General features: G+C 46.3%; 2 protein-coding genes across 3 annotated transcripts; one reads left to right on the forward strand and one right to left on the reverse strand.

Moving 5' to 3' along the window:
* The first annotated feature begins 1,414 nt into the window (after positions 1 to 1,414).
* LOC125552808 (transcription initiation factor IIE subunit beta) lies at positions 1,415 to 5,197 on the forward strand. Its single transcript, XM_048716494.2, has 5 exons — positions 1,415 to 1,558; positions 2,576 to 2,842; positions 3,404 to 3,535; positions 3,657 to 3,773; positions 4,585 to 5,197. Exons 2-5 carry the CDS (start codon positions 2,576 to 2,578, stop codon positions 4,918 to 4,920), a joined length of 852 nt encoding a protein of 283 aa, XP_048572451.1. The 5' UTR covers positions 1,415 to 1,558; the 3' UTR covers positions 4,921 to 5,197.
* Positions 5,198 to 6,396: 1,199 nt separating this feature from the next.
* Positions 6,397 to 9,558, reverse strand: LOC125552807 (Acyl-CoA N-acyltransferases (NAT) superfamily protein). Of its 2 annotated transcripts, none has more exons than XM_048716493.2 (9): positions 9,210 to 9,558; positions 8,346 to 8,627; positions 7,996 to 8,048; positions 7,870 to 7,906; positions 7,624 to 7,689; positions 7,237 to 7,335; positions 7,006 to 7,159; positions 6,848 to 6,924; positions 6,397 to 6,755 (listed from the first exon to the last, which is right to left on the reverse strand). In XM_048716493.2, the coding sequence occupies exons 2-9, from the start codon at positions 8,568 to 8,570 to the stop codon at positions 6,687 to 6,689; spliced, it is 780 nt and encodes a 259-aa protein (XP_048572450.2). In that variant the 5' UTR covers positions 8,571 to 8,627; positions 9,210 to 9,558; the 3' UTR covers positions 6,397 to 6,686. The 2 variants fall into 2 exon arrangements, with proteins under 2 accessions (XP_048572450.2, XP_048572449.2); XM_048716492.2 differs by having other exon boundaries at positions 8,346 to 8,613; positions 9,210 to 9,557.
* Between the last annotated feature and the right edge of the window lie 16,001 nt (positions 9,559 to 25,559).

A 25,559-nucleotide genomic window follows, 5' to 3' on the forward strand; every position in this document is an offset into this window, starting at 1 on the left:
CCTAGACTGAAAGAAATGTTTCTGAATATATATAAAAAATAAATTTTTAAAAATATTGAATTTTCGGAAAATCTTCACAAATTTCAAAGTAAGTTCTGGATTTCAAAAAATGTTCCCTGGATCACAAAATGTCCACGAAATTTAAAATTTTTCAAATATAAAAAATAAGTGCAAATTCTAAAAATGTGCGAATTTCAAAGAAAATTCATGTAAAAAATATTCACGAATTTCAAAAAGGAGAAATCCAAATTGAAAACAATGGTCGCTAATTTAAAAAATAATAATATGAACTTAAAAAATATAATTATTTCGTAAAAATAGCAGATTTAAAACATATAAATTTCTAGAATTGTTCACAATATCAAAAAATGTTCACGGATTAAAAAAAATCACAGTATTTTGAAGTATTGAGAATACTTGGACTGTTTGGCTGGTGTTGCATATATCCACGTAAATTGGCTAGCTAGCTAGCCGTTTTCTCCTTAGCTATCCAGTTGTTACAAACTCAACGGCCATGCACAAAGGCCACCCCACATGCACAAATTTTGAATGGCCATGCACAAAGGCCACTACCAAACTGCAACGAGTATGCCCATAGTTGGGCCTGTAGCTTACCAAAGAGGAGGCAATCGAACTACCACAACACGACTTGTGTCACCTCATGAACTCATTGGCACTCTTCCGGGTTGCTGTCAAGGGGCATCCGGAGCTGCGCCTGGAGCTAGGATCTAACAGCCCGCAACACGGCGTAGCAGACGGGCGCACCACGTGGAGGTGCGCATAAACTGGAACCGTGCGGTCAAGCTCCTCCCAAGCATTACTTCAAACATATGACCAGCATGACACGTGATGCATCAAGTAAGAAAGGAGGTGGCTTGGAAGCGAACGAAGAAGCAGCGGCGAGACTATCTCCAGCTACGGCTTGGAAGCAAACGAGGAAGAAGAACAAGACGGGCCTAGTTTCTTGCCTGTTCAGTTTTAAAAAAAAAGAGATTCGGGTTTTTTTTTTTAAAACAGAGGAAATACTGTGTTTTGAGAAATACTATAGTATTAAAACTACAGTTTTTTATGAAAACCAAACAGCTCACTGTAATTAAAACCATGGTGTTTGAAAAAACTGTAGTATTCTTCAAATACATAGAAAATGCAGAGCTATCAAACAGGGCCTGAGTGTGTCTCATGACCGTGAGGTATCGAGAAGGAGCCAGTCCACCGTCGCCATCGGCCATCTCTCTCATCCACCACGGGCCCATGGGCCCGCGGTCGCTCGGCAGCCGCGCGTCCGAGAAACATCCTCCTCTTTAGCCCATTTAGGCCCATGTGAGCCCACCACTCACATCATTCCGGTCCTCATATACGGTGACGTACGTTTCCAGCCGCAGCGCTAGCACAAGAGAGATATTAGGCGAGCCAGGAAGCGAGGCAGCAGCGTCCGTCTCCCCCCCCCCCCCCCCCCCCCCCCCCCGCATCGCCGCCGGGCCCCTCCGCCGCTCAGCCGCCGGCATCTCGCCGAAGGGCGCTTCGAGCTTGCCGGATCGGCCCCGCCGCCGCGGATCTAGTACGGGTTCCCTACTCCCCAGACCCCCCCGCGTCCATCAGTTCTCCGTTGATTGATTTGACCCAATTAGATTGCTTTCCCCGGGTTGAGATTTGGTTTCATAGACTGAATCGTGATCGGGATCGGAGAATCTTGGACGCGGTTTAGTAGGATCTTATCGGGATTGAATCTTGATGGAACGAGTGATCGCCCCCCTTTGTTAGCTGCGTTTTTTTTTTTTTTGCGAAATGTCTCGAATTGTGAAGTTGGATTTGGGTTGATGCCATACAGACCCATTCATTAGTCTGCTAATGTGTTTTCTGGATATTTTGCACCCGAATTTGATGCTGAGTATACAGTGAAATGATGTACACATGCGTCCTCACTTAATCCAACATCAGAGGCTGATTTTTGTGGATTGCTTGAGTAGAACTGATACCTCACTATGTTAGATAGAGGGCTCATAACACATGTGATCTGAACATAATTCCTGTGTTTTAGTATCACTTCCTCAACCACAACGACATGGGATTTAAACCGTTCCTCACTAGAGTCAGGCAAGAAAGTAATCCATTACGCTACAAAATCCAAGTTTTAAGTGGGTTCAGCACTTAAGTTGGATGAACAAAGGTGAATACAGCATAACTGGTTTAACTCATGAGTTGTAGGAAAGCTTGTTGGAATGCCAATGTCAATTCATAAGGACACACTGAATGCAAAGTGGAAACATGATGCAGAAAAGAAACATATGATATGTTTGGTTATATCTATCTGATTGTACGTAAAGGTATTGCGTAATTAGGATCACCTTAAACGTACTACTCCTAATCAATTTATGATCATTATTTCTTTAGAAAATATCAAAGTTGAAGCCAATGTGGTAATAATCTGCCTGGTTCAACATGCAGTGTAATTTATGCATTTCTTTTATTTTGGTTTTGCTCATACCAAGCAGATAGTCAGGTGTCCTGTTCCATGTGACTGTTTATGTTGTTGGGTGCCATGTCATTAATCTTGCATTGCCAATCTTTGGTCCAGATGGCTCTTAATGAACGCCTCAGCAAATTTAAACAACAGCAGGAGAGATGCCAGACAACTCTATCCAGCATTGCTGCAACCCAAGCTTCAACCACAAAGTCCCACAATGCTCCAAGGTCTAGACCAGCAAATGCCCCGTCAGCTCCAGCAAAACAGATACAGGCTATTAAATTCTCAAATGATACTGAAAGGCTTCAACACATCAATTCAGTGAGGAAGTCTCCTGTTGGAGCACAGATCAAATTAGTTATTGAACTGCTTTACAAGGTAACTTGCCAAAAGTTCAACTTGATGGGATTACCTCGTCGTCCATTATTCCACCCCATGCATAGTGCGATACGTTTCTCTGTTTTCTGTTTTGCCTTGCAAAATAGCTAGTAGTATTAATACCATGCAGAGCAAGTTGTTCTGAGCCTTATAGGACAACAGGTGATTTGTTGGATAGGTTTCACTGTTGCTTATGATGTCTTTGGGTTAGAGAAAAATGTACGGTGCTAATTATCTCTGGGTAATGATAAAACGACCAGAACAGTGATGTCATATGATATTACTGTTGCTTTTAGTGACAAATAATATACAATTGCACTCTCAATTATCAGATACTGGTGGTCCTAACGCAAAAATAGAGATGTTTATTCAAGTCTGAAAAACGATTCTGCACCTTATTTCACATATTTAATTCATGATGTCTTTTCAACTTATTACCTTAATGAAAGACTTTGTAGTACAGTAACAAAAAGAACGTTCTCTTACAATTTTTTGTCCTGAAATATATGTTATAATGTGTTCTGTGTAAAATAATACCCCTCTTTTCTTGTGAACCTGCAGACAAGACTTGCTTATACAGCAGAGCAAATAAATGAAGCAACATATGTTGCAATTAATAGTAACAAGGCAGTCTTTGATAGTCTGACGAACAATCCCAAAGTACAATTTGATGGGAAGCGTTTCTCTTACAAGGTAATTGCATCGAGGATTATTTTGTTACACATTGATAAATGAGATAGTTATTTTCCTTTGTGAAAGACTTCGTCTTTCTCATATTAGGTTGCATATTGACCCGCCTTTTGAAATTATGCAGTCCAAGCATGATTTGAAGGGGAAAGATCAATTGCTTCATTTGATCAGAAGGTTTCCTGAGGGTCTTCCTGTTGTGGAGGTCAAGGATTCATATCCAACCGTATTGGATGATCTACAGGTGACTATATTGTTCTTGGTTTAAGATTTTGAGAAATCTGGTAGGTGCTACATTATTTTGCATGCTGTGCACTAGTTTGATGGTTGAACTAACTGTATCTGTATTCAGAAACCAAGTAGTCTTATGTACAGAGGTTCAAGACTTTAATGTTGTGATCTTTTAGCGATCCTTGTTTTTGTTTACGTATATGTAAAGTACAGTTAGCTAGGCTTCCACTGGTTATGTTCCAAAATTCTTATTATCGCATAATGCGCAAAGCCACCTTTTCTTGGAACAATTAACAGGGTCTCGAGCTTCTATGGAGGTTAAAATTTAATGTTAGTTGTTGCCTTTGTGTGCACTTCTAGTGGTTATTGGAATATTTCAATGGTTGATTACTTCACTGCTAGTAAATAATTGAAGTTGATGGATTGTACACAACAGCACAGCCCTTGGGCTAAGCACTAAAATTCGATATTTAGTTAGCTTGAATCAGCGAGGAATACATGAAGTTGATGTGTCCCATGACAGCCAATTTATTTGCTTGGAAACAGTGTTTCTTGGTGTCTGATGGAACACAACCATAATGAATCAGTGAAATTACTTGCAGTACCATAGTGGTGATTCTTTTCTGCAGATAAATAGAGCTGCAAAGCACGATTAGTTAGTTCCAATATACTGAAACTAGGCAGATCGCTTACTGATCAGTGTTAAGTATTGGTGTTACTTGTAGCTTTTGCTCTTTATCGCAATGGTGTGACCGTGTGAGCAAACCAGGAATTCAGCCCTGAAGTCTGATGTATATAGCTGAAATCTCGTTTTCTGCTTATAGGCTCTCAAAGCCTCTGGTGATGTGTGGTGGCTGTCAAGCATGGACTCCCAGGAAGACATTGTGTACCCAAATGATCCCAAATCGAAGATCAAGGTCGATGCCGACTTGAAGCAGCTGTACCGGGAGATAGAGCTGCCACGGGACATGATTGACATCGAGAAGGAGCTGCTGAAGAACGGGCACAAGCCAGCAACCGACACGACCAAGCGGCGTGCAGCGGCGCAGATCCATGGCCAGCGACCAAAGCCAAAGGCCAAGAAGAAGCAGAAAGAGATCACTAAAAGGACCAAGCTCACGAATGCGCATCTGCCTGAGCTGTTCGACCTGCCTCGTTGAGCGCAAGAAGCAAATGGGGCATATAGGTTTCAGGGCATTTCTTCATGTTGGAGCTCGCAATAATACTTTTATATACACAATCATTTTTGTTTCTGTGTTACTCTACCATTGGGGAAAATGACTTGATGCATCTCAAAACTTGAAACTGAGGTTGGGATGCTTATGCTTGTTATATATCAAAGTTGTACGTTGACAATCCATTGCGGGTTCCTGTATAAAATATTATAATGAATCGAGATGAACAACAAGCGACCTTGCAATGGTCATTATATCTTTACTTTTATTACTACATGGCAATTTGTGAGGTGCGGTTCAACCGTCTCTCAAGAACCCCTCTATGTAGGCACCAGTGTAATGATGGCAATACCATACTTCTCTTATGAAAAGGATTCGGATCGATTATAAAAGTTCATCAGAAGTACAAATCATCCCTAGACCGGTGAACGACCATTGTCACTGCCAGAACAAGCCGCAAACGCTAGGGTACTGTTTAGTTAGTTTTGTACTAAAATCCATCCATGATCACTAAATTTGGCTCATGCAGTAACTTTGATCACTGGATTTTAGATTGTCTGATTTACAATCAGTAAGGTTGCTTAAGTGACAGCCATGATGGCATGATCACTAGGGTAGGGAGGTTTGGCTACTGGATTTGCCTAACATAGCATAGAGTGTGAAGAATTCGTACTCCCATGCCAGGTTTGCCTTTGTTAGAGCCCAGCATTGCTCAAACTTTCAGCACGGAACGGGATCCGGTCTGAACTTGTTCGGTTTCACGAACTGATGACCGCAGGTTTTGGTTCAAAGCCATATTGATATATCAACATAAACAAAGAAATGGACTTCAAGTTTCACTCAAGGTTTCAGAAGTGAACTTGTTAGAACATCGAGTGGTTGGATAAGGACAGTCCAGAGAGAATAGCAGAATATACATGTGTATATGCATATGACATGAATGCGAATGATCCATGAATATAACCCCAACTTGTACTTTTTCCAATTTAGGGATTTTATTTTCATAACTGAATTTTCCATGTTTTCCATTTTAGCGGATCAAAAGATAAATAACAAATGATTTTATGCAAAGCAATCATGTTACAGTCGTGAGGGTTTAGCTTATTACAGATTTGGCTCATGCAAGTTATTATTATTATTACCAAAAATTTATGATCTTCAGGTGTTTTTAATCTATAATCAGGCTGTGCACCTTGCCCCAGTTGGCCCGTTCGGTCGGCACTAGCCAAACATAGAATTGTAGACTCAAAAACTAAAAGGCCGGGTCCAACTATGGCCGAAGGAACTTAATCACAGTTCTTATTACAGATGTTTGTTACTCCCTCTGTTCACTTTTATTAGACCTTGAAGGCATTTCAGACAATGTACAAAACAGCCCATTTTGAGCCGTCTGAAATGACTTAAAAAAGTGAACGAAGGGAGTAGCATGGATGTACATTTTTTCTTGAAGACTCACAAGAATGAACCCAGAGCCATCAAATGGGCTTGCTTCACAAACTGTACAGTAATAATAATAAAAAAAACCGAAGCATTCAGATGAAAAGCCCACACACACATCAACAGCATTCTGGACACTGGTACTGTCGTCCCATGTAGACGATTCCAAGGATTTTGAACTTTACAAGCTTTTATCATGTGCAAGATGGTAAAACATATTCACCGACACCGTCCTGCTTTTTCTAAATCAAGAGGACTGATGGCATACTTTCACCTGCACAAAGGATATGGGAATAAATCCCCTGTTAACTAGCCTAGTGCATAGAATTGAAGGAGAGTAAGCACAGATCTGATGACTGGCGAGCACCATCCATGTCAACCATCTACAAATAACCAACATAAGAGCAATTCAACTTAGAGCTCTATAACTAAATGGAAGAATGCAAATTTTTTTTGAAAAGAAAATTGTATATACCTTGAATCCTACATGATCATAGAGCCTCCGAGCTGGCAAGTTATCCTTATGTACATGAATATAAATGCTTTCAGCACCTGCAACAAGGGGAGAAGGTATCAGCAGATGAACTAGTATTATCTGTGGTTTTACAATTCCAGACAAGCCTAATGCTTTACCATCGAGTCTTGCAGCATCGATGGCCAATAACAACATGTTGCTGGCAATCCCTTGACGCCGTGCATACTTAGCAACACAAACATTGGTTAAATATCCAAATTTTGGCTGATCTGGCTGATAGATTCTAGAGTAAAATGGTGTGTTTCCAGGCTCCTGCGAATAATTTCCAAATGTAACTTCTAAAGACACAGATAGGAGTAATACAAAGGTATTGGTGCTATTTTCCATACCGCAGGGTATGTCTCCCCATGTAGAGGATGCCTAACACATAGATCTACTGTACCAACAACACTATTCACCACAGTTCGTGTGACGTCATCATTCTTTACCTGCAATATTATTACCGTAGACGAGATGTTAATTAACCGTGAAATAAAGGAAATTATCATCAAAGCAACTTTTAAGAGTGATTGACAATGTAGACCTAAATAATTTTCACAAAAGATCTCTAACAGAAACTGAAGTTTTAACTTGAAGGTTGTTGGGTAGCCACTTTCGCTTGTCTTGATTCCCTCAAAGCATATTTCAGAACTAGCATAACATGCTATTTCGTGAACTAACATGCTTGATTTAAAAATGCATTAATAAATGGCTTACAAACAGCTTTACTCTCATACCGCAACAAAACAGGTATACTTCTCTCCAACCTGCCTGCCACATTGCTTCTTTAAAGCATGAAATTCCTGCAGTGAGATGACCGACGATGATACATTTGATATATTAAAAGAATGATATACGGCTACAAGTGAAGCAGAACGTCAACTATTAAATGATCAGCTGGTGGAAATGGGCACGTGTCGACATCATTACCATCCCAATTGCCTGAGTAACCCAAAAATATGACTAACTGATTACACACGTACCTGTGATGCAAACTTTCTTTTAAAGCTTTCAACATAGCTGCAGTGAGAAAACAACAGTAGAATAGGTTTTAGTTACAAGGATATTACTAACAAAAAGTTCATCAACACTGTAATTTAAATACTAACCGATCGCCTGACTGATCTTCATAGTGATCTTCTGCTCTCAACCATGCGGCGATCTATAAGGTCTTGGTAAGAAGAGATGTAAGGCATAGTGGTAATGTAAATTTTATTTCGTTACTTCATAGCACCAACTAAATTGTTACGGTTCATGATTTGGAATGTAAATATTAGTATCTATAGATCTCATGCACTGAGCTTATTAGCATGAGAAACAAAAGACAGGTAGCTTATTAATTATTGTCACTAACTCATCATAAACACATGCGCTGACCATGTCACTCAGAAGTGGAGGACTTTAAGTTATTGCACAAAATCAGCGATTGCATATTTTCTACAAGTAACAAGAATAATACCCAGTATTCCTCATCCATTATAGCCTCCCGAGCAACATAGCGACCGAAATATCTTGTGTATTTGCAATCACTTTTCTCAATCGAGGGTCGAAGACGATTGAAACGGAGATCGGATGGTTCTGGTGGTTGCAAAGGTGTTGGTGTCACCGGTGTCCTATTGGATATGTTTGATGAGACACCAGGGATGGATGCTTTTCTGGCAACATTAACACTATGAGAAATCATTTCCTCTTTTCCGCCGGTTGTAGAAATCACGGGCTCATCTTTCCTGAAAGAAGAAAACTGATTTTGCATGAAAATAATGCACAACATGGATACAATAAAATGTAAGTGTGGCGTTGCTTTTTTACATATCTATGCTTTCAAAGCAAGAGGAAATCACAAGATTCAGAAACCTAATCCAGATAAAATTGTGTTCTAGTCATACGGCGAGTATCTCCCTTCACAAGAATCACAACCACATGATAAGTAATGAGATGTTTTCAAAGTACTGCGCAGTTCTGCATCCACGAAAAAAATCATCCTACAGTCCGCAGCATTTTTGGATTTCTAGTAGAACAACAGAGAAGTATTTTATCTTCTTCGCTTGGGAATAAACTTAGCAAAATGCGGGCAAATAAACCGGTAATAATTGGTGAATTAGCCAACAACAATTCCACAAATAAGGGCGCGAATCCGATCCTAAATTCCTCCCTATTCAAGCAGGCATGCCCCTTCCTTTGCTGCAATCAGCGACTGAGAAGTAAGAAGACGAAATCCCTCGTTCCTCGACCAAGAAAAGCTACCAGTGTAAGCAGTCCACGGACCCGGCGACCAAACCGACCGCGAACATAGGATGATAGGAAGCGGATAAAGGGTGCTCACATCGGCGTGGCGGCGAGGCGCCGGCGGAGGAGGACTCCCCGGCCGCCGAAGCCGCGCCGCCCGCCGGCCAGCGGCGGTGGCGGCGGCGCGACGGCTCCGCTCGCCATCCCGGACTTGCTAGCGCCCGGTCCAAGGGGGCGGGGGGTGGAGGTACTCCTCGGCGGCGCGGCGAGGGGAAATGCTGGGCGCGGCGGGGTCCGGGGTTGGCGTGCGCCGTGGTCTACCGGGCACCGCACCACCAACCTCGCGGCTGCTTCCCCCTCGCTGCCTTCGGCTCTCTGCTAGTAGAAGTAGGACTGCTCTATCCGTTTCTGTGGGCCTGACGCGTCCGGTTTGATGGATTGGGGCCTATTTCCCGGTGGATGGTCGCCGCCTACAGCTTGTTTCGTGCGCAGGAAGCGCCCACGTCTCGGCGCCGTGGCCCCGCAGCTCTACCGCGTGACTTGTGAGTGACTACATGATTGGCTATATAGGGCATTTTGATTTTGTTTACAAATAATGATAGTGCATCTATTCATTCATTGCATTATTCTTGTGGTTGCCATTGTAGGTTTGTAGCACATGTGCTAAGGAGAAAAGCACGGCAATGGAAGAAATGATCAAAGGAAACATGCATGTTTAATGACTTATGGGAGCAGAGGAGAGATATTGTAGTGCCGACCACCTCCATATAACATGTTAGCTCTTTCAGCGGATGGATCTTTTATGGAGGCGGATGGAACGGCGGCGGCAGGATTTATACTCCGGAGACATGATGGATCGGTTGTTTTTGCTGCTTATCGGTTCTTGTTTACTGCAATGAGGCTCTTGAGGCGGAGATACATGTGTTAATGATCGGCATGGCGCTCGTCCGTCAGCATACCGAGTTACCTATTCTGGTGCAACCTGACTCTTCGACTGCTCTTTCTTGTCTCTCCGGGTCAAGTTTGATTAGTTCGGTTTATGGCCATTTAGTTGCTGAGATTAAGTCTTTAATAGTCGGTAGAGAGTTTATTTCACAGAAGCTGCATAGAACTCAAAATAGAGTTGCAGATTGTCTGGCAGGGTATAGTCGTTCAGAGCGAGCCACAACTGTGTGGCTTGAAAGTGGCCCCCCATGTATTGAGGAGCTCTTGCCTCTCGATTGTAACTCTATTATTACGGAATAAACTACTATTGAACCCGCAAAAAAAGCATGGCAATATTTGTATTTTGGGTGGGGCAAGAGGGATTTGAGGGGGGCAGATTGGAGTAATGCTACATCCACGTAAATAAAGCTACGTGTTTTACGTAGGCTGGCACATGGATAGGTGTGATTGGAGGGGCGGGGGGGGGGGGGGGGGGGGGAGGGGGAGAGGCCCCACCCACCTGAAAATCGAGGGGGGGGGGGGGTAAAGCTACGTGTTTTACGTAGGCTGGCACATGGATAGGTGTGATTGGAGGGGGGGGGGAAGAGGCCCCACCCACCTGAAATTCGAGGGGGGGGGGGGGGTAGAGTTGTTTAGGAAGCTTATGTAAAAGGTTCCGTGAAGCTTCATAGATGTAGGACTACCGGGCAGATTGACATATTTGGAACAAACTCAATCCGCTTTCCGCGGAAAAACAAACATACTACTTCATGGAATGTAAATTGAGGTTTATCCTTCAGTTGCACATTTGTTTTCTAAGAGCATCTACAAACGCACTTGCCTGATATGAGCCCATATACGTTTGCGGATGCATCCATGGATAGCGCCCGACCACTCCTCAGTTGTTTTTGTTCGCAACCATCCCCTCATATTCAAATCCCCCGTATCCATGCAATCACATGCAACGTAGATTAACATACAACATAGATAAACACATAGCATTCATAGGATCGTACATTAATAAGTTCAACATAAAACTGGACATGGCAACTTTTTTTCGCGAATAAGCAAAGCTTGTGTCGGAATCGTGGCTCCGTAGACCCAAGAAAGCTTCGAACTCTGGGGTGTGTGCGGAAGGCTTAGCCAGGCTATCACTCACTGCTCACCGTCTCACGGCTTTTCTCTCGCGTGCTCGAAGAAGAAGGAAAGAGGGAAGGAAAGGAAGAAACACGATGATTTACCCAGGTTCAGGCCACCTTGCGGTGTAAGACCCTACTCCTGCTTTGTGGTGGATTGCCTCGCGAGGAGGATGAGTATGAACTAGTACAAGGATGAACTGCCTCGGGAGGGCTCAAGAGTCGGCCTTCTTCCCCTTGGATGCCAGGATCCGATCTCTCTCTACGGTGGAGACTAACCTATATTTATACTAGCCTTGGTACTCAGCCCGTGAACTCTAGGCGGGAAGGGATGCCACAACAGCCAATTTTGAAGGGGGCAAGAGTACACCGTATCCTGACTGTTGGGGATATTACTACTGGGCGTAAACCAGCCTATCTGGGCCGGGTTAACTTCATCAGTAGTTAATTATGTTAAAGCCCAAGAAGGCAGATGAGAGCTCAAGGCCCATAGTCGGTTCAAGGCCTGTAGCCGTAAACTGGCGTTGGTATTTAACTTGTATTATAAGTTAGGAATAAATAAAGACCAAACCGGACACATCTATGAGCCGGTATTGGGACTCTGTGAACCGACGGGCGTCACCCGTATATATAAGGGGACGACCCGGCGGCGGTTTAGGGACAACAGACAACAACTCGAGACTTAGGCGAAGCTTGTTTGCTCCCTAGTCATCGAAACCCCATCAATTCCATCACAAGTAGACGTAGGCTTTTACCTTCATCGAAGGGGCCGAACTAGTATAAACTCTCTTGCGTCCCTGTGTCCGCTTTAACCCCTTCAAGCTAACCCGTCGCGATGGCTCCACGACTAAGTCCTTTCTCTAGGACATCTGCCGTGACAAAACCACGACAGTTGGCGCCCACTGTGGGGCTATCGCATGATGGTTTCAAGTTCTTGGAGGGCCGCTTTGAAGGACTCGAGGGCTACGTTGTGGGCCGGATGACTAAGAGTCATCGCGGCAAGCTCTACATCGATGATGCAGGCTGGGGCCCCGAGGTCGGCTCAGTTGAGTACGGGTACCGGGTCCCCTTTGGTGGCATACACGTTTTCATCGGCAAGATCGGTGAACCGGGCCCTGAGCCGGGCATCTGCACCGACCTCGTCGAAACGGCTCAGCGTGCGCGGTCCGCCCGGGTTAAACCGGCCGTGAGGCGTGCCTTCGTGGGAGTCATCCACGGAGGAAGTTATGAGGATGGATCGGAATCCCGTGGCGAGACCGTCGTTTGTTCCGACGACGAGTCATCAACCGGAGAAACCGAATCTCTATATCAGCTACAAGACGGCCGGATTGGGGGCTGTTCCGATGGTGACAGTATTCCGGACCCCTCTGATCTACCCAACCGAGTTGGAATATTCATGGCCGGCACACAAGCAGCACTTCATTCTTCGACCGCTGCGCCAATGACCTCCGGTTCAGTAGCAGCGACAGCTGCCGGGGTAGGAAGCTCTGCACGCCCGCCGGCTCAAGTTCTATCAGATCTATTTGATGCACTGGCTGCGCTTATGGCAGAAGCTAATCCGGCGGATCAGGAAGTCCATAACGCGGAGATTGCAAAGGTGAAGGAACAGATCACCCAGGCCAAGGCGGACCTGGCAGATGAGAATGCCAGGATGACCACAGAGTGGGCCGCTTTAGACGCACAAGCCTACAGGCTCATGTTGGACCAGAACGCGTCGCATGAAGTCATGAGGAGGAAGTACCGATCCCGTTTTCCTTCGATTTTCGAGGCCAGAGACCTTTTCAACACCCCAGGAGCAGGAACCAGCAAACCGCTGGAGGGAAACCAGCCGGAAGCTCCGGGGACCGGTGCGCCGGTTCAGCCCCGTCCGATGAATCCGCCTCGTCAAAACACTGTTATACCTCAGGCTGTTTCAACACCTCCGGGTCACTACTCCAACCCAATGGATAATCTCGTTGCCGCTGCTGCACGGCTGGAGGCCATTCCAATTGAAGGTGACTCACCGCAGGCGGTAGAGACACGACGGATCAAGGAGCTTCTTAGGACAGCTTTGGTCCAACAGGAAGCGTACTCCTACAGCCGCGACCAGATCCACTCGACCCCTCGTCCAAGCCGGAGCTATAGCAGGCGTATGGATGAACCAGCAGTGTCAAGTAATGAACGACGTGGAGCACCCCGCGGCAACAACCCGGCGGGTGGTGCTGATAACGCTCAGGAAGTAGTGGACCGGGCCCGAGCGCGCAGGGAGGCCGAGTTAGCCGCACAGTATCAGGCTCGGCAGCTTACACCGGTTCGTCCAACTATTTCGGTCGAACCCGGTGTTACTTCTAGCTCTTTAGGGGTGCCTTGCCTTGTCCCTGCTTTACACAATGTGCGCCTGCCCAAGGATTTCAAGGGCCCGCGCAAGGTACCAAATTACACGGCGGATCAACCCCCAGAGACATGGGTGGAGAGCTATGAGATGGCCATGGAGATGCTTGATGTGGATGATGCGGCATGTGCGAAGTACTTCACCATGATGCTTGAAGGAACGGCCCGTACTTGGTTAAAAAGCTTACCGGCCAACTCTATCAGTTCATGGGCCCAACTACGAGCCCGGTTTATCAGTAATTTCAAGGATACATGTAAGCAGCCTATGTCGATAGTGGACTTAGCTGCCTGTGTCCAGGAGGAAGGAGAATCGATGACTCATTGGGTGCGCCGGGTCTCACAAGTGTTGCATTCATCAGACCGCATCAACGCCGACACCGCAGTCTTAACCCTAGAAGGCAACTGCCGGTTTGGGCCCCTAAAGCTGAAGTTGGGACGGATGAAGCGCCATTGCACTGACATGGGGACCCTCATGGCCGCTTTGGTAAAGTATGCTGATTCTGATAGTACCAAGGATCCCGAATTTGATGATGACAAGGCAGGGAAGGGAAAGAGGAATAACAACTCCAAAGGTCAGCAGCATCACTTGGCAGGTAATGGTGGCGGAGGCAAGCGTAAAGCGGATGGTAACATGGACTTTGTGGCTAATACCAACGCGCAGGACAAGGGCCAGCGACGCAGGGGTAAACCGCCAAATCGCAGTGGGGCACCCAACCCTAACCCGGACCGCCTAAATTATCTACTGAGCCAGCCCTGTCCAAGACATGGGACGAAGGAGGTGCCAGCGAACCACCTTTTGAAGGATTGCTTCATTATGCAGGAGTTCAAGAATTCTAATGCTTTCCGGTATGATCACGGCTCTGGCGGTGGCTCAGGATCCGGGCCGGGTTACAGTGGAGAAAATTTCGGTTCAGGATTTAATGGTAATCCGGGCGGACATAATAATCAAAATAATCAGAACAACCAGGGTGGTTATAACCAGCAGCAGCAACAGTCAGGTTACCAGAGCAACCCAAAGCAGTTGAATAGTGGGCAGTACCATGTCTTCACCACTAGCTTGGACAAGCGAGACCGGAAGGTTCAGAGGCGGGCAGTCAACTCTGTTGAACTGGTCGTGCCCCGTTATCTACGCTGGTCTGAATAGCCAATCATATGGAGCAGAGAGGATCACCCTCCCCAGGTTGATAATCCGGGTCAGTTGGCTCTGGTGGTGGCGCCTCAGGTGGGAGGTTACAAGTTCACCAAAGTTCTCATGGATGGAGGGAGCAGCATTAATATCTTGTACTATGAGACCTTCCGTCGTATGGGACTAACAGATAAAAATCTCAAACCGTCTAATACGGTGTTCCACGGTGTGGTACCTGGCAAGTCAGCATATCCTGTTGGTAAGATAGCTCTGGAAGTGGCCTTTGGAGATGATCATGATTCCCGGTCGGAAACATTGACGTTTGAAGTGGTGAAAATCCAAAATCCATATCATGCCCTGTTTGGGCGACCGGCCTATGCCAAGTTTATGGCACGCCCCTGTTATGTGTATTTGCAGCTCAAGATGCCGGGTCACAAGGGGACAAGAACGGTTCACGGAAGCCGTAAAATCGCTTTGGAGTGCGAGGAAGGAGATGCGGCCTATGCAGAGTCGGTTTGTGCTACCGAGGAGCTGAAGTATTATAAGGACAATGTTGATTCGGCGGACATGACTCCATTAAAGAAGCCAACTATGGAGCATGATCCGGCCCTGAAGTTCAAATCGGCAGCAGAAACTAAGCTTGTTGACTTCGTACCTGGCGATTCGTCCAAGCAGTTCAGCATCAGTGCCAACTTGGATCCAAAATAGGAAAGCGCGCTCATCGAGTTCATCCGTGAGAATCGGGACATTTTTGTATGGAAGCCCTCTGACATGCCAGGTGTACCGAGGCAACTCGCTGAGCACACCCTTAATGTGGATCGTAAATACAAACCGGTGAAACAGTTCCTTCGCCGGTTTAACGAAGAAAGACGCAAGGCGATTGGAGAAGAGGTAGCCAGGCTCTTAGCAGCTGGCTTTATTATCGAGGTTTTCCACCCTGAGTGGCTTGCTAATCCGGTGCTGGTCCTTAAGAAAAACGGCACCTGGCGCATGTGTGTGTATTACACAGATCTTAATAAGGCTTGTCCAGCAGATCCTTTTGCCCTCCCCCGTATTGATCAAATTATTGATGCTACGGCGGGTTGTGAGCGTTTGAGTTTTTTGGATGCATATTCTGGCTATCATCAGATCAAAATGGCAGTTAAGGGCCAGGAGAAGACGACATTCATAACTCCCTTTGGAGCCTTCTGCTATGTGTCTATGCCCTTTGGGCTCAAGAGTGCCCAGGCAACTTATCAACGGTGTGTACAAAATTGTCTTCACAAGCAGATTGGCCGTAATGTACACGCTTATGTGGATGATATCGTGGTTAAGTCCAGGGAGAAGGAGACTCTGATTGACGATTTGAAGGAAACCTTTGATAACCTGAGGACGTACAAGATGATGCTTAATCCGGCCAAGTGTGTCTTTGGTGTACCGGCAGGCAAGTTATTGGGTTTTCTGGTGTCCAACAGGGGAATTGAGGCTAATCCGGAGAAGATCACAGCCATCACCTCCCTGGCTAAACCGAAGTGTATCAATGATGTTCAACGCCTAGCAGGCCGGATTGCTGCGTTAAGCCGGTTTATCAGCCGCCTTGGCGAGAAGGCAATCCCTTTGTATCAGATGTTGAAGAAGACGGATCAGTTCGTCTGGAGTGCCGCTGCTGATGAAGCATTTGAGGACTTAAAGCGGAAATTGGCCAATCCGCCTGTGCTCGCCGCTCCCATTGACAAGGAGCCATTACTGCTATATGTAGCTGCTAATGCTCGTGCGGTCAGCATGGCTATTGTGGTGGAGCGAAAGGAGGCAGGTAAGGAGCATTCGGTTCAACGTCCGGTCTATTATATCAGCGAGGTACTCATTGAGTCCAAGCAAAGGTATCCGCATTGGCAGAAGCTGGTGTACGGAGTTTTTATGGCAAGCCTGAAGCTTAAGCAATACTTCCAAGGGCACCCAATTACGGTGGTCAGTTCTGCTCCTTTGGGGGATATCATCCAGAACCGGGAAGCGACTGGCCGGATTGCCAAGTGGGCTATAGAGCTTGGGCCGCACGGATTGAAGTATGTGCCTCGGACGGCGGTTAAGTCTCAAGCACTTGTTGATTTCATCAATGATTGGACGGAACTGCAAGCACCTGAAGAAAAGCTGGATCACACATATTGGACCATCCATTTTGACGGATCCAGGCAATTGGAAGGCTCGGGGGTTGGAGTCGTATTAACTTCCCCACGAGGTGATAAGTTCTGTTACGTTCTCCGCTTAATGTTCCCTTGTACTAACAATGCAGCTGAGTATGAAGCCTTGCTCCATGGTCTCCGGATGGCTAAGGAAATGAATCTAAGTCGAGTTAAGTGTTTCGGTGACTTGGACCTCATGGCTCAACAAGTATCTGGCACTTGGGACTCCAAGGACCCACTCATGGCAGCATATCGTCGTGAGGTGGATATTGTTGCAGGTCACTTTAAAGGCTATCAGGTGGACCACGTGGACCGACGGAAGAATGAAGCGGTGGACGCTTTAAGCCGGCTGGGCTCTCAGCGTAAACCGGTCCCGCCTAATGTTTTTCTGGATGTGCTGCACAACCCGTCGGTCAAGCTCCCTGGTGAAGAGGATTTGGCTATTCCTGATCCGGAGGCTCAATTAGTGGCAGCTCTTCATATCATTCCGGATTGGACACTTCCTTACCTGGCGTACATGAACCGGGGCGAGTTGCCAGAGGATGAGACTCTGGCCCGACAGATAATCCGGCGGTCCAAGTCCATGACTATTGTCAATGGCGAGTTGCACCATTACAGTGTATCAGGGGCGCTTCAACGCTGTGTGTCTCCTGAAGAAGGCTGTGAAATTTTGCGTGAGATCCACGAAGGAGATTGTGGTCACCACGCCGGTTCAAAATCTTTGGTGGCTAAAGCGTTCCGCCATGGTTTCTATTGGTTAACTACTCATGCTGATACGGAGGATCTGGTCAGACGATGTGATGGTTGCCAAAAGTTTTCAAGACGTGCTCATGTGCCGGCTCAAGAATTGAGAATGATTCCAATTACTTGGCCGTTTGTGACTTGGGGGCTAGATATGGTTGGGCCTTTCAAAAGGTCCAAAGATAAGAAGACCCCTCCTGGTGGCGGTTGACAAGTTTACAAAGTGGGTGGAGGCAGAACCTGTTAGCAAGTGTGATGTGGCCACGGCGGTTCAGTTCATCAAAAAAGTGATTTTCCGGTTTGGTTTTCCACACAGTATCATCACATATAATGGTACCAATTTGTCCAAAGGTGCCATGAAGGAGTTCTGCGAACGGGAGCACATCCGGCTTGACGTTTCATCGGTGGCACACCCACAGTCCAATGGTCAAGCAGAAAGGGCTAATCAAGAGATCTTGAGAGGCATCAAGCCCCGGCTTATGGTTCCTTTGCAGAGAACACCGGGTTGTTGGGTAGAAGAGTTACCATCTGTGTTATGGAGCATCAATACTACACCCAACAGATCAACAGGATACACACCGTTCTTCATGGTCTATGGAGCGGAGGCGGTTCTCCCCAGTGATATTCGTCATGACTCACCTCGTGTGGCGGCTTATGTTGAAGCGGACAACGAGACAACACAGCAAGATGCTTTGGACCTGTTGGATGAAGAACGTGACATGGCAGCCGCCCGTTCGGCGATTTACCAACATGATCTTTGTCGTTATCATAGTCGCCGAGTCAGAACCAGAACCTTTCAGGAAGGAGATTTGGTGCTTCGGCTCATCCAAGATCAGACTAATATGCATAAGCTATCCCCACCTTGGGAGGGACCTTTCGTGGTCAGCAAGAATCTGCACAACGGGTCATACTATCTGATCGATATTCGAGAGCATAAAGACTCACGTACATCAGAGGAGGAGACCAACAGGCCGTGGAACACAGCTCATCTTCGGCCTTACTATACCTGAGCCAATGGCTCTACTTATGTATATATTATGACGATGTATATATATATGATTAAATATAATAAACCGGAACCTCAGCTAAAGCGGGGTATCTGTTCTTTTACATCATGTGTGGTTACACGGAGTTGTTCTAAAGCGGCCTCCGGTTTACCCCTTGAGTTAGCTTTTCAAAGCATCATGTTATATCACTTGGGGGCTTGGTCGTGTCCGAACCAATGCAACACCTCTTGATAGGCGAGAGCCACCAGATCACCTGGGGACTTGGTCACGTCTGAACCAGTCACGCCTCTTGATCGGCCTAAGGCCATAGAATCACTTGGGGGCTTGGTCGAACCCGAACCATTGCCACGCCTCTTGATCGGCATAAATGCCACGGTTTCATTTGGGGACCTGGCTGACTTGAACCATAGCTACACCTATCGGGAGCTTGGTCGTGTCCGACCATGGTAACGCCATCTGATCGGCTCAAATAAGCCTCTTTTTTGCAAACGGTTTTTATCATTGCCTTTGCTTCACAACCTTCTTTGATAGATATTTTTTTTCTTTTTGTTGCGTTTTTCAAACCGACAAAGTTTTAAACCGGTTCAAACTGTCAATTGACGGAACACGGTCCATTTTTGATCCGGAGACTATTTGCCCAGTTTGATTTTTTGTTAACATCCTATTATGGAGTAACACGGGGTTTTATTATAACCCGACACGGTTTACATGGTAAACCGGCATTATATATATACAGGAGCTGCTATCTCCTCCAACAGTGTGGGTTTATAAACCTCCGCTTCAAGATTGGCTAAGCCAACTTCATGCCCAACAATGACAGGTATTATGTATCTCAAAGATTTGATTATATGCTTAAATTTCAGATATTTTGATTTTATATATGCAGACATCATACTCCGCCTGATGGTACAACCGCGGTGGCACTTTAAGATTTTTATATTGCAGAAAATACTTTGGAAAGTTCATTACCCAAAGGAAGAACAAGTTGCAGTAATTATGCATGAAGGCATATCAAAATCAAGAGTATCGGCTAGCCTATTACAAGGCAACACGGTGCCCAAAACAAGATCATTGTTTTTTTTCAAAGGAGAAGCAGTTTAAACCGGCTTCCGGTTCAAGCTTGGTCACCAGCCTGGCCTGATGGTTGTGGGTCATCCCGCGCCGCTTCAACTTCAGTTTCTCTACCCGGCGGCTGGAAATCAACAGTTGTCTAGTCGATTCCCATTAATGCTTGAAAAACAGCTTCATCATGGATCAGCAACGACGGTTCAATATCGGGAGCATAAGTATGTTTACGGATTGGAGGGATAAGATTTTCCGCTTCATGAATTGGTGTAGCTATTCGCTTGTTTTTATTGTCATATTGGGCTTGATAATGAGACAAGTCTGCTTCTTCAGCCAATTGACAAGCTAGCGGACGCACCTCCCGGTTTATTGCTCGCAGATCCGCTTCACTAAACTCTGACCCGTCTTCCTTCAAGCTGGGATAGCCCTGAGCCGCTTCAATAGGATCAAAATCCGGCACCCAAGCTTTTGCCCGGATTAAGGCATTGATCGCACCGGTTCGAGCGGCAGATTTCTTCAGCTCTTCAACCCGGGCAGGAAGCACCGACAGTTTCTGCAGAGTGTCCTGAATCAAAGTGGGCGCCGGCTTGTTGTGGGATGCAGTACAGATGATCCGCTGTGCACCAGTGTACAGTTGTTCGATCAACATATAGGCGGCTTTCAATTTCTTCCGCACATCTGACCCCAAATGACCAATGCGTGTCCCTGAAATATCACAAAGGGTTAACAAACCGGCAGCTCTGTAAGACGGCAGAATCAATTCAGAAATCAAACCGGCTTACCAAAGATAGCAGCAGTCATGGCATGCACGTGCCGCTTTATGCTGGTTAGTTCATCCACCACCGGTTTTAGGGCAGCCTCGGCGTCTTCTGCTCGTTTGGTTAAAGCGGATTTTTCAATAGCCCAATCCGCCCGCTCCTTCTTGAAATCCTTCTTAAGCTGTTCCATGACACTTAAGGCGCTGGTCAACTCCTCTTTTGCCTTTGAGGTTTCAGTCTGTTGGGACTTCAGATTTTCTTGGAGATCGGTGATTTGGGTCTCTTTTGTCTTCTGCTCAGCCTGCATACAGACAGTTATATGATTCAGCAAGCAGTGCAAGAATTGAAGCACCAACCACATAACAAGTTATGCACTTGGCGCTTGGGGGCTAATGCCTATTTGATCTTCATATTTCACTTGATTATAAAGTCCCAAGCTCAATACAAGTATTCAACTTGGCACTTGGGGGCTAATGTCTATTTGTTTAAATAAGTTCTGATGCGGCGATATTAATTACTTAAGTCCCGGTTTAACTACACTGAGTTGAACCGGCCCTTGGGGGCTACATCAGCGAATTTCGAGGCATTAAGATTTATATTAGTAAGTCCCGGTTTAAAAGAGGATTACAAACCGGTCCTTGGGGGCTAGGCGAGTCAGCAAGAATTGAAGCATACAAGCAGGAAAGAGCATATGGAAGTTACCTCATATTTATCTTTCATCATGTTAACCAGGCCGGCTTCATAGTCACAACTGGTATACAACCGGTTTAGATAGCCGGAATGGATGTCTTGGGCATTCAGAGCAGCGTAAGTCGCCAGATCAACATTCCACTTGCCCTTGCCAAAGGCAGCAAATTCTTCCTTGGCAGTATGTTTAGACAAAGCGACAGGATTGCTTGGCTCTGTATGGCCAATGCCAGTAATAACAACTTCACCATCCTTGGCGTCGCCAGTTTGCATTGGGGCCGTCAGTTTATCAGTAGACTTGGATGGACTGGTGGATTTCTCAATACGGATGGGGCTTCTGGGTTGGTCAACAAGACCGGAGGTATCAACATGTCTCTCTTCAGTAATAAAATCATCATCTTGTGGTGGTGGGTCGTTTGGCACATCCTCACGGATGGCCGCTTCAGGGTTGAGTACTCTGTCCGGTTCAGGAATAACATCTTCTTCAGCCGCTTTATCTAGGAGAGCCTTCTTGCTTGGCTTAGGCTTGGCCCTGAAAGGAGTAACAAAGGTCAGTACAGTATATGCTACAAAGTAATACACCAGAAGCATTATGATAAGTATGGCTTACCCAATCACCGTTTTGAGCGGCGGCAGCTGGGTAGCTGATGACTCGCCAGATGATGAATGGGAAGTGACCTGATAATCAGAGTCAGACGGATTAAGAGGTTGACGAAAATAGCCCATTTTAGGACAAGCACTAACAGGAAAATTAGAGACCTCTGAATGGCGTTTCCGAACCGGACTATTCGGTAAACCGGCGGAGGTAACTACCTGGCCACTATGCCGGGTCGTGCGGCGAGCTTCGTGCTGTTGGGTCTTCATAAGAAATTTGGGATCCAAGTAAGCAAGAGGATGAGAAAATTTAACCTTCCGGTTTGCCTGACGGATTTTAGTGAAGGCAAAGGATCTGAATCGGAGGAAAGAATAATTACCTCTACAACATCGGCATGACTGGCTTCGGCATCATCCTGACAAATATCATCATCAATAAGGCGCGTGAAAAATAAGCCAAGTGAATCAAGTTCTACCTCAAGGTCCGGGTTACCCACATCGTCATCAGCGGCCGGGTCAGAGGATGCAGTGGTTCTTTTCTTGTGGGTAGTCGTCTTCACAGCTTTAGTCTTTTGCCGGATTGATCTTTCCGGTTTGTCTGATTTTTCTGGTTTTTCCTGCGGCAGTTTCTTGCTCCAAAATGGATCATTGCCCTGTTTAAAACGGGTATTGATATTAAACAATGACCAGATATATCAATAACAGGTTCAGAAAACAGAACAATCAAAATCTTACAGCTGGCGGTTTGTTGGTGGCACAGAAGGGAAGCAGGCCGGTTCAAGCACACACGTGTTCCGGTTCATTCAGCATTTTATTCACAGCCTTTGTGATTTCTTCATCGGTAAGCTGGATGTTAGCATGTCGCAGTGGGTCATCAACACTGCCAGTATACTCGCACATCAAACCGGAGCGCTGACTGAGGGGCAGTATGCTCCACGATATCGAACAGCGAGCGAGATCAACTCCTGTTAAACCATTGGCCATGAAGGCTCTGAGCTTGGACAGTTGAGGGGCGTATTTGCTTCTCTCCTTGGCAGTCAACCTTTGCGGAAAGGGGTGTGTATTGCTAAGCCGCTCTGGACGAAAGCCAGGCAAAGGATTTTCACCAGCAGGGGCGGTGTCTTTGCAATAGAACCATGTTTGATTCCACTCTTTGGGGTGGCTGTGCAGCTTGGCGTGAGGGTATGTGACTTCTTTCCTTTTCTGAATCGCCACACCTCCCAATTCCGTATTGGAACCGTCAGAAAACTCAGTACGACGGTTTAGATGGAAACAGTCTCTGAACAACTCCACTGTGGGTTCCTCTTGAAAGAACACCTCACAGAGCACTTGGAAGTGACACATGTTTGTAACAGAGTTGGGGCCAGTGTCTTGTGGATGGAGTTGAAAATCGGCTAAAACGTCCCGGTAAAATTTAGAACCGGGCGGCTTAAAGCCCCGGGCTAAGTGATCTACGAAAACGACTACCTCTCCTTCTTGAGGTGTGGGAGGACATTCTTTGCTAGGGGCTCTCCAATGGATGGTGTTTTTGCTGCCTAAAGCGCCGATCAGGACTAAATTGTTCAGCTGAGTCTCTGTGACGCGAGAAGGAACCCAGTTGCACTCATATACTTGCTTGGCCATGATGAAATCTACAAGATAGGTCATTCCGGTTCAAGAATGCATTGATTAAAGTGCGCTGGTATGTACAATGTTAAACCGGGGACAGCTCTATCTAAACCAGAGTTTTGTGAAGCAACAACATCTGGCGGTTCAACAAGGGGACTAATGGTATATACCGGTTTGGCAATTTTTCTATAAAGTTAAACTGCCGGATCTAAGCATTGAAACAGTTGAGATTGTAGATAGATAAGTGTACAGAAACAGATTTCACAAGATTTCTCTACAGCGACGGATCTAAAGCAAGTTCAGAAAAGAAGGAAAATATTCAAGGTTCAAAAAAGAACAGTACCGAATCAATGGGCAGAGATACAGGTAGATCTACGGTCTTGAGGCATATGAGTAAAGGCGGATGCTAAGAACTACCGCTACACAGAGCAAAGGTTCACAGGTTCTCTAGGATTTATCATATGAGTACGAAGCAGACGATGAACTCGGAAGAACTTGGAAACCCTAGAACAGATCTACGGAGGAAAATGTGAAGAACTCACCGGAGCCAAGGAAGAAACAGAAGGTCCCCGCGATGCTCTGGTACAGTCAGGGTGATGCAGCGGCCAAGGTTGGAGCAGAGGTCGTCGACGGCGGCGGAGCTCCGAAGCTGGACGACGCGAGGAAGACGAAGCATAAGGGCATGAAGGGGAAAAAGAAATAACCCTTCGGTCCTATTTATAAGGCAAGGGACAGGAGTCAGGCGCGAAAATCAAGGGACCGTGGCTTTGGAGATGAAGCTGTCGCCTTAATTGTCGGAGACCTATTAAACAAAAAACAAAAAGGGGGTATCATGGATAAGGTTCTTTATAGCAGGTGACGTCACGCCGGTTTACAACGACCAGAGAAGATGACGTCACGGCGGTTCAATAAATTACAAGAAGATGTTGAAGGTGAAGATTTTTTGCTAAGGATTGACATGAACCTATTCAAATCAATCTGGGGCCCAATGTTGGGGATATTACTACTGGGCGTAAACCGGCCTATCTGGGCCGGGTTAACTTCATCAGTAGTTAATTATGTTAAAGCCCAAGAAGGCAGATGAGAGCTCAAGGCCCATAGTCGGTTCGAGGCCTGTAGCCGTAAACTGGCGTTGGTATTTAACTTGTATTATAAGTTAGGAATAAATAGAGACCAAACCAGACACATCTATGAGCCGGTATTGGGACTCTGTGAACCGACGGGCGTCACCCGTGTATATAAGGGGACGACCCGGCGGCGGTTTAGGGACAACAGACAACAACTCGAGACTTAGGCGAAGCTTGTTTGCTCCCTAGTCATCGAAACCCCATCAATTCCATCACAAGTAGACGTAGGCTTTTACCTTCATCGAAGGGGCCGAACTAGTATAAACTCTCTTGCGTCCCTGTGTCCGCTTTAACCCCTTCAAGCTAACCCGTCGCGATGGCTCCATGACTAAGTCCTTTCTCTAGGACATCTGCCATGACAAAACCATGACACTGACTAAAGGTGGTCTTCACCTGCAAAGCTTCTGTCCATGACGCGGAGGTGGGCTCGATGATCATCTCTACCCAGCATCCTGGTCTTTGTTGCACCAAAGGGGAAAGCTTTGGGGCTGCCTTGGGAACCCACGTACGTCCTTCCCTTCTTAGCACCAAAGAGGAAAGTGTCCTTGCCTGCGCCCGCTGGCGCCCTCCTGGCTCCGTTCGTCATGGCTCACGTCACCACATGCCTCTTGAGGCGGGGTGCGAGCCTAGAGATGTCCGCCCCTCGAGGGGTCTCGGGAGGCAGCCTCGAGAGACCGCCCTGTGGGAGGCCTCGGCGTTGTTCACCTCGTGAGGCGGGGACCCTCGCGAGGGACTTTCTCGTGAAGTCTCGGTGCCGGGCCGCACCGGGCCCTTTGATGACGTCGCGTGATAGGCCGCAGGTAGACGGGCGAAGGTACCCCTAGCCCCAGAGCCCCGACAACTTGCGTATCTTTTCATTGATAGAAGAAAGAAGAATAAGTACAAGAAAGGGTACATGCTACCTCTTGAGCATGCGTTGGTTTTTCCTTGAAGAGGAAAGGGTGATGCAACAAAGTAGCGTAAGTATTTCCCTCAGTTTTGAGAACCAAGGTATCAATCCAGTAGGAGATTACACGCAAGTCCCTTGTACCTGCACAAACAAACAAGAACCTCACAACCAATGCGATAAAGGGGTTGTCAATCCCTTCACGGCCACTTACAAAAGTGAGATCTGATAGAGATAATAAGATAAATATTTTTGGTAT

Source organism: Triticum urartu, chromosome 4A (genome assembly GCF_056163025.1).
Source record: "Triticum urartu cultivar PI428250 chromosome 4A, HENAU_Tu73, whole genome shotgun sequence".
Classification (NCBI taxonomy): Eukaryota; Viridiplantae; Streptophyta; class Magnoliopsida; order Poales; family Poaceae; genus Triticum; species Triticum urartu.